Source organism: Ammodytes marinus (assembly GCF_949987685.1).
Source record: "Ammodytes marinus genome assembly, chromosome: 1".
Classification (NCBI taxonomy): domain Eukaryota; kingdom Metazoa; phylum Chordata; class Actinopteri; order Uranoscopiformes; family Ammodytidae; genus Ammodytes; species Ammodytes marinus.
In genome coordinates, this window is record NC_137230.1 from 7,044,108 (window position 1) to 7,060,808 (window position 16,701).

The 16,701-nt window shown below is 42.9% G+C and overlaps 1 protein-coding gene across 1 annotated transcript in view; it reads right to left on the bottom strand.

Annotated features, from left to right (window-relative positions):
- Nucleotides 1-1,957: 1,957 nt before the first annotated feature.
- Nucleotides 1,958-16,701, bottom strand: part of mtss1lb (MTSS I-BAR domain containing 2b) — a 55,536-nt gene continuing 40,792 nt past the window's right edge. Inside the window, exons 4-15 of the mRNA XM_080031258.1 lie at nt 15,424-15,508; nt 14,113-14,204; nt 12,338-12,412; nt 9,253-9,410; nt 8,605-8,712; nt 8,381-8,478; nt 6,969-7,242; nt 6,595-6,669; nt 5,168-5,323; nt 4,489-4,671; nt 3,940-4,105; nt 1,958-3,479 (exon numbers count right to left, since the gene is read on the bottom strand). Of these exons, the coding sequence (XP_079887384.1) occupies nt 2,632-3,479; nt 3,940-4,105; nt 4,489-4,671; nt 5,168-5,323; nt 6,595-6,669; nt 6,969-7,242; nt 8,381-8,478; nt 8,605-8,712; nt 9,253-9,410; nt 12,338-12,412; nt 14,113-14,204; nt 15,424-15,508 (2,318 nt within the window). The 3' untranslated portion in view covers nt 1,958-2,631. The remainder of the gene's footprint in view (nt 3,480-3,939; nt 4,106-4,488; nt 4,672-5,167; nt 5,324-6,594; nt 6,670-6,968; nt 7,243-8,380; nt 8,479-8,604; nt 8,713-9,252; nt 9,411-12,337; nt 12,413-14,112; nt 14,205-15,423; nt 15,509-16,701) is intronic.

Genomic DNA, 16,701 nt, shown 5'->3' on the forward strand with positions numbered 1-16,701 from the left:
ACTAGCCTACATATATCAACAGCCAAACAGGGACACACTCATTCTCGGCCCCACACACCCTTCATCCATATTACACAGCTTAGTAGTTTGTGTTGCAACTGGAGTTTTTTTCAATAATTTTTACATTAATTCAAAGTAAGACTAAACATTGAAACAGTACTGCAGAATTTAAAAAATAATAAAAACTGAATATTCCATGTAATATTTTTCTAACAAACCTTTATACCAAATCTGTGCGCCTGATTCTTATTTACAAGTACAGCACATAGAGTAAATATAGTTTGAACAGGCAGTGAAATGCTCATTCCACATATATACTCCTCTCTTTGTCAGCTTACAAAGTATCATTTAAACTCCCCTTCTTCTTTGCCATCGACGAGCACATCAAACAGGCTTCACCTTTTTTCTCACAAATTGTCCATAAATAATCCTTTCATACAGCCGTAAGCCCTGAGCTGAACTGAACCATACTGGGGTATAGCTTGGTGGATATTATCGTTTGGCCATACATTTTGTGTTAAAACAACAATATTTAGAAGAACGTGATCACTGGAACGACATTTCATATTTGTGACTAATCAAAATGCTGGTCTAGATGCTAACGTTTGTGACACATTTCATCAGTAACCGGTGTTGGAAAGGTTACTTGAAAAATCTAATCAATTACTCGTTACACATTACACCCGACAACAGCAGTAGTTAGTAGGATTACACATCACTTCCAGTACTTAGCTTGGGTCCGTCAAAGCTGCCTTTTAACAACATCTGTTATTAACACGTGGAACCAGAAGACGAGACCAGCTAACGTTAGCTTAGCCTGCTGACCAACCTGCAATTCCTATCCTTAAATGGAGGCCTGGTTATCCTGTAATCCTCTATTAAATGTTTTGCAAATGTTAAAAGCCTAACTTTGCTTCCCCATAATGCAAAACTATACTGTATTTATAGGTCAGAATATATTTGCAGATAGGCCCTTTAAAGCCTATATGTAAATATAGCATGACCTATCTGTGCATTGTATGTTTTGCATTACGTGCTCAGTCCTTGAGATACCAGCGCAACCACTTCTTAAAACAATTCATTATTATTCACAACCCACAGGCAGGCGATGGCTTGCAGAACCCTGAAGGGCACTGACGTCCAATCCATTGTTAGATAAATATTTTGCTCTACTTGCTCATCCCATCTTTGATTTGACCAATCACTCCAATTCCACCAGTCTTTATCACTTCCTCTTCTCCTCTCTCGGTCTTCTTCATCTTCTAGAAATTAAATATTTTCCTCAGTCTCATTGGCAACCATCACTTTCGCTCTCCCTATCATACAGTGTGACTACAGTGACACCTAGTGGCCATTGTTCACACTCTACCACCTGCTATCAAAGTGCTTAAAGTTTTTTTGTTTGTTTTGTCAACATTTTGTAATTCATTTCCTCCACCAGAAAGAGACAGGGACAAGGGAGAGAGACACACACGCCAGAGCCGGCTAGGCATGAATTCACAGTCAATGTGTAACTTTGCATTCCTGATGATTGCCTGAAAGTGGTAAAGGAGAACCTAGGACTCTCCGTCGATCCCTCTTCTTGGAAACAAGAAAATAAAACACATTTATTGCTCCATGTCTGATTCAACATTTTCTCTCTGGTTCTAGAAAATATATATGAATATATATACGCCTGGATTGACTTCTCATAACTTCTCCAACAGTGGTAACAAGGTAAATGACGTCACACATTATAAACAAGGAAATACACGCACGACACTCAGGAGAAAAAAGCCCTGCCCTCAGTGGGTAACCAGCCGTCCTGCAGCAGAGCTCTACCCACCCACCCCGCTCACACACACACACCCACACACACAATCTATTACACACACTTACATTTCACATTTGCTCACATGCATACATATGAATGCACACAGAGAGAGAGGGGAAGGAGGCACTAGCACGGTTCAATGCCAACAGTATTTTTTTAAAGATTAATTTACATTGGGGATGAACCAGAGGAGACCTCTGGCTTGTTAGCTCCCCGTGCTAGTACCCAAGTTTCAGTTCAGTGGGCTGATGAGTACAGTTTGTCGCTGATTAGACCGCCTGGGTTCAAATCCAGCTGGTCACATCGTGGTACTCTGACCCACCCTTCTCTCTCTCTCTCGCCCACGCAGTCATTGGTCTCAGGGATCAGACAATCAGGTTGGTTAGAGAAGAAAATGGGGAAGGGTATAAATTGGCAAACAGAACCCAGTCTTTCATTCTTTCTTTTGCCTTTTTTTTCAAATCGTATCAGTTTTTCCGGCCAGTCTTTCCGTCCCTGGGTGAAGGTGTACAGAAGACAAACATGCGTCCAACACACACTAGTTATAGCGGCCGGCTAGGGGCCTGTCAATATTCAGTATTTAACTTTTAATTTTCAGCATGGGTCAACATTGTTAATGTTATTGTTATCTTTATATTGTATACTCTAATGATGTCTTTACACTTGTTTTTTTTCGTGTATGTTTTCATTCCTCTTCTGTTATATATTATAGCTTTCCCTACATGATTAAGTTGTGTATGTACTAGGCGGTTGGGTTGCACCACACCTGACTCCCTATTGGCTGACAAGTATCATCCTCTTCCTGCTTTCTGGTCCCATCACAACATGCGTGGAGCCGAGCGGTCATTGGAGACGGTCTTGCGGAGGCGGACCCCTCTCCTGATGGTGGTCAACATGTCACCGGACCCCTCCGCCCCCTGTGTGTCGCTGGGGCCGGCTGGAGGCAGGGCCGGGTCATCGGGGAGGGCGGGGAAGGGAAACTGCCCCTCTCCCAGGGCGTGTGCGCTGGCTACCAACTCTCCGATCTTCTCCACTAGGCTGTGCCGATTGGCTGCGATTATCTGCTCCTCTTCTGATCCCGCTCCCATGGCAAAGCCGCCATGCTGCTGGGCGTAGACCTCCAATGCCGCCCCTGATCCCCAGGCGGTATTAGGCAGGCTGAGGCGCTTGGGTGACGCCTTCACGTAATCGAGCGCTCCTTGTGCATCCTCGACTCCAGTGAAGAACACACACTCCTCACTGCCCACGCGCACAGGCACGCCACTCGTGTGCCCTCCACCTGCGTACCCAATACCAGCAGTGCCAGGTGGATGCGAGTCTCCAGGAACAGTGGGCGTCTTAACGGGCACAATGGGTGGTCGGATGGGGATAGGCCCGGCACTGGACAGCGTGCGCCTCACACCAGGCTTGGTGGATGGAGTTCGGCGGATGGTGGCAGTGCCCGGAGTACCAGCTCCACCAGGGTGTCCCGGTATCCCGTGAACCCCAGGACCGAGTACCCCACTGGGCAGCCCAGCTGTGCTGGCTGGCCTCTTGGTCTGGATCATGCGTCGGTAATTCTGGGCAATGTTAGAGTGGCGAGGAATGGTGGAGGACTTGTCGAACTCAGTCTGTCCATCATGACCTTCACCATCACCATTCACTGAGTAGCAGTCATAATCTGAACCTAAAGTGAGGGGGAAAGGGTGGGTAAGAAAAGGAGTTATGATGACATGTTTAGAAGTGATTGAGAATAGAATCACAACGGAAAGAGAGGAAATAGATATTAGGATCACATTATTGGATCAGCACAGGGAGAGCCACATGTATAGGGGATTTGGATTAAAGAAGCCAGAGAGTGACAGCCAACATATTTAATATTATTACATTTAATATTTACATTATCATCTCCAAGCTGCTGCCAAGGAAACTGTCAAAATGCGCCTGTCACATATTCTGCCATCTACTTGGATGATGAAACGGATCATTTATTTTCTTAGATTATGGTAAAAACAAAACTGATACCGTCAAAAACAAACTCTGCAGAGGGAGACCAACAATAGGTCAGTTTTCCTGAGATTTCGTAAAATACAAGATGAAGGAATGAAAGCTTCCATAGATAAGAGTTAAGCAGATAAGAGTTTAACCTTGTGAAGGAATTGTGTCCTCGGAGCAGGACGGGGTTGTAGTCTCTGTGCTGTAGCCACTGGAGTATTGCAGGGAGTCTCTGCTGCTCTTCTGCTGCTCCATACTCAGTCCTCTGGTCAGAACCATGGCCAGGTCACTGGCTGCTGGAGAAACCTCATCTCCATGCTGGAGACGTACACAAAAAGTCCACATTGAATGAAAGCCTCAAAATAAATTCAAACTCAGGATTTTCTTAATTTCTATGCCACATGCTAACCATGGGCAATGGCATGCTTAGGGTGCTGTATTATTTATTAACTTAGTATTACTTGGACGGTCAGATATGTCAAGTTTTCATCTTATCAAACGTATTGTTCAGTAGGTGGAAGATGTATTGCTTCTGTAGTCGAATAATCACAATGATTTAATGGTTTATTATAAGCCATACATAAAAAGTATATGTGCATTCCTCTACAAACTCTCACACATTATTCTACACACCTAGCCTGACTTGGTTTGTCCTACAGTACATCATTCATCAATCATACTATACCAATCATCTAGCTTACCTTAGCAGCCATGCTAGCGGGAGTCATCCTGGATCTCTGTGTGTCATCAGGTGGTGAGGACCCGGCATATCCTTGAGAACTGGGTGACCCTTCATTCTCCCTCAGTCTATCCAGAGGTTCCTTCCTCCTCTGAACTGCTGCTGCAGCCACTGGCTGCTCATACTGACCTGCTTTAGACCAATCCTGAAGAGGTAAGTTAAATTAATACAGAAAGTAGCGGCTAGGATTAGCGAGAGACTTGTCCACTATCCAGCAGTTTGAAACCCGTCCTCTGAGTGCAGAGAGAGGGGGCCTTTACGGGTGGATTGTGTCTGGGTGCTTGGCAGAGTGAGTGTGAGGGTGTGTTTTGGGCAGGGGGAGTTTTCAAGAGTTTGAATGTATTAATATGGTGATCAGTTGGATTGGTCAGCTCTCCACATCCTTCTTAGTTTTGGCCAATCTCCAGTTGGTAGATTGCAAAACAAGTGAGTGAGACATGGGGGGCCATAATAAAATGATGCATGCACACACAGCAGGTGGGGATGAACACTTTGAGGAAGCAAAGCAATGTGGTTATGAATGTGTTAATTAGGTGATATAAATCAAACGAAAATAAACCCTAAGCATCGGCTGAAGCGTACCAAACAGGAACAGAAGAAAAAGGTGCAACTCAGGAAATGCAAGCGAATGGAGAACAAACCTTCCAGATAGGAACCTTTGATGTGGGAGAGGAGGAGCTGGATCCGGGGGGGCAAATATAGGGTGAGGACGCAGGCACAGGAAGAATGACAGAGAGAGGCCTGGTGGAGCCAGGGTGAGAGAGAGCAGGGCGGAAGGTAGCAAAGGATGTGCCAAACTGCGGGATGAGAGACAATGTCACGTCATCAGAGAGAGAAAGACACAGAGACATAGAGCAGACAGTACAGGCAGCCAGCTGTGGTGGGTGGGCGAGTGGGTGGGGGAGGGGACCCCTGGGCCAAACCCACCAGAATAAAAGTCTTCAGTGTAGGACAGAAGAGTGGGAACAGGTTTGACAATGAAAAAAGGCTTCCAAAACACAATTAGTCAGTCGTCCATACATCAAATGACCCTGTATGCAAAACTAAGTGTAGTTAGTCTTAGAACTAAGTGATGCCTACAAAGCCTATGTTTCACAGCTACTGTATATGTTTAGGTTAGAAAGATCATGGCATGTGTTAAAGAAGCCGGATGAATTCATAATAACTTTCTCCTTAGGCCCTGTGAGTAGGGACCCACTGCAGTTGGTTGAGAACTAGCAGTGTTTCCCCATTGGCACCTCACCTTTCTGCGATTTTTGCATGTAATACCAACATGAGTCATATACAATATCTTCTTATCACTTACTATTTTATTACCTTCTCTTATGAGAATTTGATGTAGCTGGATACTGTGACTGTGTAGCAACTGCTCCCTGCTGGAGAGCCCATTTAGCCCAAGAGAGCTCCTACTTTTCTCCTGTGCCTGACCATTGAGCAGTCAAAGTATCCTACTGTTTTCAAAAACCCATTCAACTCTTAAAATAAAACTCCTGCTACCTTGATTAAAGTACCTCATCAATTTAAACGGCATGTGTTCAATTGCTCTGTTCTCCAATGACTTTCTTCCACTGCAATCATCACAGTTGTTTCACCAATAGATCAAGTTGACTAGAAATTAAGTATTTTGTTCTTAACTGCCACCAGAATATGGGGGGGAAAAAGTTACTCTCAGTAAGAAAATGTAATACCTTATTAAACAAAGTATTTTTCCTTATGTTTTAATTGATTTTTTGAAACCATTAAGCGATTATTTTTTGGTAGATGAGCAAACTTGCTGCAGGACCAATGGCTCTATCTTCTGAACATGACAAATCATATCAGAGGGTTCACGATGTGGACATTGATGGTTTGAGGAAAAAGAGAAACTAAACTCATATTAACCCATAGGTCACAAAGTCAGCCTTGACTCGAGCTGGCCATCACAACTCATTCTTTTACAATTTGGACACAAACCCAAAACTTAAGAATGAATAAAGAGTTTACTCTACGTATTCAGAGATACAGACCAGGATTTGAGTGTAAAACGGTTGTGGTTTCCATATTGTACTGTGTGTGTAATAGTACTTACAGTTGTAGGGGAGCTGCATTCACTGACTGACTGGCATGTTTCAGAGGCCTCTGACGATGCTGAGCTGGATGACTTCTACAGCAGGAAAACAGAGAAAAAACGCATTTTCTTTTTCAGAGCTGATCAACAGTCCACATGTTCATGTAAGCATCATATGTGAGGCCTAAAATAGCCACAATTTATTCCAAGGACAAGCTAAAAAAGACACAGAGACAAGATAATTCTGACTGATTTGGTAGAGCTGAGAGGCCTAATCAAATTGTTTTTGAGATAGCTTGAATGGCATTCAGTTATTTGTAAAAAGTTACGTACTATAGCTTTATGGCTGGAGTCACTGATAGTGAATGTATGTACGAGGGCGATGCATTTGGTACCTGGCTAGTGATGTCTGAGGGCATCGGCGAGGGGGGCTTGGAGTAGATGTTTGCGTCCTGGGACACGAAGCCCGAGTCGTGGGAGGAGACGCTGCTGAGGCGGTGTGCGGCGAGGCCCCCCGGGGGCAGGGACTGGTGTGGCAGGCTGCTGCGGTAGCGAATGGAGGAGGAGGAGGATGAGGTGGGCGAGTGGGGCTGCGAGCCTCCACCACAGCCACCCATACCCCCCATACTACCACCTCCCCCTGACGAGCGGGAGGCACTACTGTGGGCGCTGTTGACACTGCTGCAAAGGGGGGACGGGGTCGCACAGGAAAGGTGCATAGGAGGCAAGGGGTGTGGGGGGTAGAGGAGGGTAATGGAGTAGTGTGAGGGTAATGGTTTCCAATGTGGAGTCAGGACATTTAGGGGAGAGAGAGTGTGATTCCAGGGATGTGTCAAAGTGAAGGTTTGTTTCAGGAAAAGGGAGTTGAAACAACATAAGGGATTAAGATAAGAGTGGGATGGTTTATGGCGGAGATGATAAAGTAATGATTGGAGGATGCATTGGGAGTATTTGGTTTTACGTGATGAGGTGAAGTCGGGGCCAGCAGTTCACACAGCATGTTGTCGTTTAAAACAGGTTAGTGATGATGTATTACAAGTCACAGTCAAAAGCAGAGCCCCCGAAAAATGAAAGAGAATCCAGGTAACCAGATAACCCAAAAGAGAGAAAGAGGGCACATCGCAAGGGGTGCACACGAACAAGACACAAAAGAATGGAAGACAGACGAGTGAGGGACACAGAGAATGGTGGTCATGTTGAGGTAAAGGGCAGGGAGAAAATTGGGAAGTGGGAGGAGACAAAGAGTGTGTAAGCTCATGAGGATCCACACGCTCTCACACACTGTAAACACTGCAGGCAAAGAAGGCTGTGAACTTGCATGCTTTTGAGCTTTGCCTTAAAGTTGACTGCTATTACAGTACATGCATATACACTGACATACAGAGACTGCTTCACACACACATACAGTGATTATTTTCAGTCAAAGAACCACAATAATCTATTTCATTTAGTTGACAGTATTCTTCTTGTAACCAATCTGTTGACTATGTTTACAGAATGCAGGCCTTTGTTGCACACATGCTATTCACTATTTTTTTTACCAAAATTAAATATCTTTTGTCGTCTTTCGTTCAGCTGTTTACAAAGACAATCCATACTTCTGCAGAGAGTTTCTCTGTCTGAAGGATGTGGTGCATTCATTTGGAGGAGAAGACGATGACTGGACAAACAGCTATGGTGGACGGACACGCAGACGGACAGTGAAATAACAAACAAACGAGAACGCTCCTCTTTCTGATACTCAGACATGTTGTACAACACACAGTGCATGCTACGTTTGTGTGTGTGTGTGTGTGTGTGTGTGTACCTGCACATGCTGCTCTTGCGGGAGCCAGAGCTGCTGGGGGATGAAGGAGGGGTCTGATAGGACCAGCTGTAATCTGACCCCTTCAGATCCTTAATCACCTGAGAGAGGGACATGTACACGTTTGTGTGAAACCTTACTGCTGAGCAAGGGATGACATTTTTCAAGTAAATGCAGGTGTGTGTGTGTGTGTGGGGGGGGAGGGGGGGGGAGGGGGGGGGGGTCACCTGTTCACTAGCTGGGGGCAGCTTGTGAGGATCGGTGGTCAGCACAGTGAGGTCATCGATGATGGCCTGGAGGTGGGTGATTTCCCCCAACATGGCGATCTCGCCGTTCTGAAAAATACGAGACAGGGAGAAGGAGTCTAACTTATGTTTTCATTTTAAAGTCCTAAACACATCAGATGTGCAATGCAAGAGCATGTTAGGTGACACTGTCTACACCAAATATCTTTTACTCTCATTTTAATCATACATAGACTGTCACTTGTGGAGCACTTGGTAAGTTTATTCCTACTCGCCTGGGGATAGCCGAAGGCCAGAGGCATTATGTTTTAGGGTTGTCCGTTGTGCCATTCTTGTAAGCATGATATAACGCTTTAAAAGATTTACTTCAAAGTTTGCCACATTGTCCACTCACTGGCCCCATGAATGCAATATCTCAAGAACACTTTGAGGGATTTTCATTAGATTTGGCTCAAACTCACACTTTGAGGATACACTTGTGAGTCTAGAGAGATCTTCTTCAGCCTTTGCACAAATATCAACTGACTCAGAATGAACTGGTCAGATTTTGGCGTTCAAATGTTAGGGTTAGGGTGAGTTGTACGTTTTTGTCTACCCATCTCACTCCCCCTCTCCCTTCCCTCCCCTCACCACAACGGGCTGCAGGAAGCCGATGAAGGTGCAGAATCTCCCTCTCTCCTCCACCAGGGCCCGCCGTACCGCCTGCTTCTCTGTCTCCTCCATCAGCAGACACAGGTCAGTCACATCCTGCATGGCACTGTCCACCTGAGGCTGCAGGTCCCCTCGCCCTGCGGTGGGCAGGGTCAACATCATGTGAGATAGAAGACAGTGACATAGGCAGATCAGGAGGGAGAGGATGGTGGTAGAAAGGGGAGGGACAAAGAAGATGAGGGTGAAAAGGAAAACATATTGGAGGTACATATAGTGTGTGTGTGTGTGTGTGTGTGTGTGTGTGTGTGTGTGTGTGTGTGTGTGTGTGTGTGTGTGTGTGTGTGTGTGTGTGTGTGTGTGTGTGTGTGTGTGTGTGTGTGTGTGTGTGTGTGTGTGTGTGTAAAACATTTATTAATTGCCAATATAAAAATATGTAATAATTCAAAGAAATAAAGTGGTGCTGCTTAAAATAATATGGTGTCTCACTCAGGTATTTTTTCGGCATAGAAATTTGACAGCAAGACAATACTTGTGGATACCATCATCTGTCACTTGTGTCAATTCAGAGAAAGAGTAAATGTGTGTATGAAGAGTTGATCACATTGTATTGATCACATTGTGTGACAGTGTGCAATGTTCCCTCTCTGTCACTCTCTTAGGCCAAACATAATGTACTGGCAGCACAGAGGCTAAGAACAAATCAAGTGTTCCACTCTTAAAACATCTACTTGCTGTTAGTGCAGAGTAATCACTTGTAGACACTAGTAGACATACAGTAGGCACATTGGTGTGCTGTAAAAATAAACTAAACTAAATCTTCTACTGTTAAAAGACAACTACAATGAATTGGAAACACAAAATAACTCTTTACAGTGTCACATCATGCAAAAAGCCAGCAGAGATGTTTCTAGTAACAGAGATAGAATGACAGAGAGAACAGGAGAGGAGGGGTAACATGAGAGCAGAACGAGAGCCTGCAGTGTCAGTACTAAACTAATAGCAGCAGCTACTGAAGTCATGCAGGAGTCAGGGAGGAACAAGTGCAATCATAACATGCAATGTCAGGCAACAGCATCACTCTAACTCCTCTAACTACTAAAACTACACAAGACTACTACTGATGTAGACCTAATAAGTGACTGGGGTTTCTGATGACAGGAAAATGTGTTTGAGATTCTAGATTGCAACGCTCCGTTGCTAACCCCTCCCTTTGCGAGAATTTACAGAAGCTACGGTGGCCTTCAAGGACAGGAAGTTAGTTACTCTAGACACACTACCACACCACACAATGTACCTCTAATGCTTTTGGTTTATTTTGGTTTATATTATGCTTACAGTATGTGGTGTATTTCACAAAATAAATGGATACTTAGTGAAGTTACCAAAATGAAAAAAAATGAAAAACAAATGTCTTACTACTGCACCTACATTGGGGGAAATAGTGGCCCACAGCAAGCCCTGCATTCAGCCCTGCTTGCATGGCTCTCTGTTGCCCTGAAGTCAACTTGCATATTATTCCATAATAGTAATGCTTTATAAAAAAAAATTAGGAACCCATCTATCACAGTATTAGTAATGGGTTGGATATGCTGTGCATGTATGGTTATCTGCAGGAGAGGGTTGTGAATGAATGGAAATGAAAAAGGGAGTGATGCAGCAGAGGTGTGGCGAGCGACAGGCTGATACTTACCCTGCAACTCTATTATAGGGGGACAGATACCGCAGGGAGGGAGGGAGGGAGAGATAGGAGCAGTGAGAAACAGCAACAAGGAAGCAAAATAAGGAGAGATAGAAAGGGGAGAGAGGGAGAGCAGAAATAGCAGAACTCATTGTTAGGGTTAGTACAAGGAAGCCATCACAAGACAGCCACTGTGCCACAGGTTAGAGCAAAATAACACTGATGCAACCAAACAATGGCATAATTAAAGAAATCATAATACCGCCAAATATCAGCACTGACAGGACTAGGCTAATGTAACAACGCTGCACTTTCATTTTCACCACATGAAGCATTTTATTTTGTTTGTTTTTGTATTTTTTTTTAATAATGTTAACATTTTATTAAAGGTGCACTATGTAGTTTTAAAGGAGAGGGATTTGTTAACGTTTGCTTAATCTGCAGTTAGTTTACAAAATATATTTACTCTAAACGCAAAACACACAGTGTGCCCTGCTGCTGTAAACAAAAATCATGAAACAGTAACTCTACAGGTAGCTTTTGAAATTAAAACTGGGTTCCAGGGGTCCAATTGTCCTGTGAGTATGTTTTATTCAGTCATGAATATACCAAAGAAAACATATATCTTCTCTGACATACCCTACGTTTCATAGTGCACCTTTAATGTTTTGCATACAACAATAACAATTCTAAATACATAACACGAGCCCAGAGGTGGATTCGTACAGTTTATTTTAACAAAAGACAGAATGCACGTATATATTATCCAAACAGTTTGGAAATATTATCTGCATAAATCTTGCATTCATGTATTCCTCTGCCTGGCAACTGAACGGAACATGTTTCAGAAATCACTCATTATTAGTTGCCGCAGCACTTGAGTGAAGTACTTCAGGAAAAATTAAGACAGACTTGCAATACTATTGAGCACCACTAGATGGCAATATAAATCTACAATTAGTTTGACTGTATAAAGTCTATTGTTCTTCATCTCGGGTGAAGGTCTCAATTTGCCATGTATGTATGTTTTGGCCTTGATGGTAATCTCTGTATTTGTAATCTGTTTTGTATTACTTTCATCATTCATCCCATTCAGATACAAATCATAAATTAAAACATGATCCAGTTTTGGCCCAGGGTCTGTTGCTGGTGGTTACGATTCAATATTTACTAGCACTACTGGCCACAGTGGTGAGATCATAGAGATAACAGAGGTAAAAAAAAAATAACAATATTAATTGAATGTCCAAATGTATCCACAGCTACAGCACATGAACTAAACCAGAGATACAAGCAGGATTGATGGCCTCTGAATGACCATGCAAAACACTTCTTGACCTTTACAATGTAGCCTTAGGTCTGTTCAGTCATGTGTTAGCGTGTTACCTTTACGAGCTTTCTTCTGTAGTTTCATGGTGTCTGATGACTTTTTCTTGATCTCATGGCGTGACCTCTTGTACTCTGTCAAACAAGATGAACAGAGAAGCTTTAAGAACATGGAATGTATTAGCCCTCTGTGTGTGCTTATGTCATCCAGCATATCCAATATTAAATAACATAGAAACACTTCTAGAACATGTGCAACTAAGATCTCAACAACACAGACTTTACATTTATTGTAGAAACACATTGATCTTTGGTGATGTGTAGAGAGATTCCTTTCCCTATGTATTTTCATGTAGTAATGGTGGAGCAGGGTGACACTCCACACACTGTCCATGATGGACGGCGCTATCTCTAAATTGCACATGACTTTCTGCTTAGAGCTATTGCTTTGTTTGCTATACGTCTGTGTTAATACCAAATGAACCACACCAACAACAACAGCTGTTTAAACTTGTTTTAATACCAAGCCAGTTGTACAAAGCCAGGCTTGTATTTGCTTTAGCTGACTTGACACAAACCTAAAACCCCAATCGGTGTTATAGAGTATCACTATGGTGATTATCGACTTTCTATGTTAACCCATGTTCTCTTCATCAGGCTCTGTGGGACTTCCCATACAAGGGAACCAGTGACTTTCTAGGACACTTCTTTTATAGCCAGTGTAGGGAAATGTTGAGGGATCAACACAAACATATTCTGTAGTTCAGTTCAGAACAGGAACAACCTTCCAAATAATACTTCATAGCCGATGTTCCTACCAACTGAATTGTACTGTAGGTTCCAGGTTAAAAATAAAAGTTTAAAAAAAGCTTGTTCGTTCAATACATTAATAATGTGTGGCTCAACAAGTTTTCATACATAACGTATTCCCTCAGTGAAGATCTGTATCCAAAGCCAATGGCTCAGTTCCGTCTATAAACACTCTTTCCCTCCAAAGAAAACCTCTTACTATTCTGGCACCTAAGTCCATGGAATGTCTAAAGGGGTTGATTGGTAGCAGAGTGGAGTCCTTTTTTAGGTGGTCTAAATCCAAAACCCTGATCATAACCTCCTTGGAGCAGATTAGGTGTGCAGCAAAGATCTTGCCAGGTTAAAACAGGACCACTTCCATGACATTGAAAACTATTTTTTGCTCAACATACCATGCTAAGCCATTCATCTCACTTCATAACACACCCCTCAGGTGTGAAAACACCCTCAAGCCATCATCAGATTTACAATAGCAATAGCTTCTTGTTTGTTTTAACTACTATGTTAGTCAGTGGTTGACCTTGTGGTTATATTGAATGACACACTTGAGGCAAAGGGGTCCTCATAAAAAAGTTGACACTGGTTCCTTTGCAACATCATCTGGGATTGTTCTGCATTGGCAAATCAAATGCTTGCCAAGGCTTCTTCCTGGTAGATTACATTGTAATGTGAGTGTTGGAAATCAACAATGAACGCCTCCATTGTTGAGACATTGAGCTGTGCAGGGCCTGGGTTACGATAAGCCTTCAAACCCCTGGAAATATTATTCAAACTGGACTTCCTAGATCATGTTTCATTGTCTCATTGGCATTTCTAGCAACACGCTTGCATACAAGCGGTACATGGTATTTTTCAATAACATGTAACTTGGTCGGAACATCTTTTGGTGATTCATTGATTATTCCAAATACTGATGTATCTACTACTGATGTCACCTCCCTGGCAGTTGGTACTTGTTTTAAAGCTATACTTCTTCAGGAACTATAGGGAGCTAGAACTTAGTAATGCCTCCAACGTGTGTGTACCTTTGGCATGGTCCTTATCCAGCTGGTTGGCTGTCTTCTTCCAGTCCTCAATCTTGTCCTGGAGAGGAGTGATCAGACTCTCCATCAAAGCACTGTAGGAGAGACGGACATTTAAGAGTTAATGTACATAAAAGGAAGATGCAACTTAGACAAAATGCCAGTAACGTCTTGCTTTGTCTTATCCTAAATCAATCCTAGGACAAATATATTTAATTTGTGGGGATGTCTTGACAAGAGACTGACATTGAGTAAACAGTAGCGGCCCCTATATATCCAGACCACCAAGGCTCACTAGAAATGAGAAGCTGCCGTATATTTTTGGAGTGAGTTCATTATATCAATTCACTCTTCATAATTTCAGTATCTGGCACGCTGCTCCCCTCCCTCTCCACACATGCATACTTGTGATGCCAATGCCCTCACATACAGTAAGTGTACGGTTGTTGGAACACGTGCACATCCACCAAAATGAAATAGCTTTCAGACTACCTCATGTTTGAATGGTCCTCTATCATTACCATGGTTATATATCATCATCATCATCATCATCATATCATCACCATCAATGTAATAGCTTCTGCCATGGAAAAGTCATTAGAGAGAATGGAGAACAAGGGAACAGGCAAAACAATGGTTAAAAACAGACTACTCGGTGTGGTTACCAGAGCGGTCTGAGTCGCATGCCAATGGTTGTATTCATTTACAGTCATTTAAATATGTACAGACAGACAGAACAATGTTCCTAATGGAATCCATGGAGCTGACAGGGAAACCTCACCAAGCATTTGTCCCATCGTAACCAGTACAAAAACAAGGTCAGATTAAAGGTGCACTATGCAGTTTCAGGGGTGGGAGATTTGTTTACATTTGCAGAGCCATGCAGTTAGCATACCAAACATATTTACTCAACATGTAATTCTTAGTATTGAATAATTATATCATTATATAAACACAAGTATTTTAAGGCACCTGGAACCAAACATAGGACTAGAATATGGTTAATACAACTGTGGGGCCCTGCTGCTTTTAACAACAACATTAAACACTTTTTCAGACAGTTCTCTAGCTTGAAAAGTGTTCCAGAGCTCCAATGTTCCTAAGAGGAAAGTTTGTTCAATCAAGAATACATACCTTGAAACATGTTAATTTCTCTGACACACCCACAGTTACATCGGGCACCTTTTAAGATTAAGATTTTGACTTCTGAATAACCCTGATGGACTACAGTGTAAGTTCAACAAAGAAAAGGAAGAGGGAGCAAAGGAGAGAGGTCAAGAAGGGCATGAAACGTAGGAAGGACATGTTTCTTACTTGGTGAACTGGCGAAGTTTGGCCTCAATGCTGCGATGCCTCATGCACATCCTGGTCAGAGCTGAACCAATATCTCTGGTTGCTCCTGGAAACACAAAACAGCCAGGTCAAACACAAACACATACACATACAGATGCTACCAAAGAGTCCCACGGCACGTTTACCATGAAAGGCCATTCATTGGTCCACAGACACCACACAAAGCTGGGATCAATGTTTACATGACAGCTATTAGCTTGCTGTGTAAAGTAAATGCTGGTTAAAAGCCCTGTATTCTTGAAAGAGATGGACAACTGCCAAGCTTTTGTATTCTTTTACATTCAGTCTTATTTACACAAGACACTGATCTACCTCTAGGAGACACTCAAAACAGTCCAGCTTCGCCCAAATAAAGTAGTGTCTCGTGAGTGTGTGCTTGTGAGAGAGCCAACCAGGGACCCAGTGCCGTGAGCAGCTAACCTGCAACTGTAAACACCGGTCTATTTTAAGGCAGAGTAGGTCCATGTGGAAAAAGCTGACCTCGGAGGAAAAGTCAGTTTAACTGTTGGCAGACACTGCTGACTTCCAAACAAGGTGCTCTAGAGCTGCTGCCGGCTGCCGTTGTGCAGGTGGTAAGCCAATGAAAGGAAAAAAAAACCTCATTGTAGCTTCATTCTAATGCAATGTACTTACAGCAGAGGTAAGGCTAATGCAGTATACATGCAGTGCATTTAAGAATACCGTAATCACTGCTGCACACTGAAATGTACACACTGGAAAATTCAGATTAGACATCAGCCAAATGAGATTTCCTCGAGAGACAGTGTTTACCGTAGGGGCTTAGGCGGGTTTACACAGTCCAATGCAGGGAGTGCACTGGGAGGGCACCAGATTAATATGTTCCAGTCCACCGCTTTGACACAGATTTAAACATCTCAACAATAATTTTCTGGACTGCCATTACACTTTACATAGACATCCCAACAGGCACCTCTATACATTTGACATGTTCGATTGGATGCAAACCATCCTGACATCTTTAAAATGGATTGTCGTAAAGTTTGATGCAGACATGAATGGTTCCCAGAGGAGTATTTGTGAGAACCTTGGCGGCTTAATTTGGTGTAATTATGAGATCAGATACTGTTGTTCAAAACCAAATACTAAAAACCTTGCTATAATCCTCAGCTGTAATGTGTGTTTAATTCAAATAGGCAAATGTTAAAATGTTAAGATAAAGAATATATAAGTAAATGTAACCTGCTGAAACATAGCATGTTAGCACTGTCATTGAGTGGT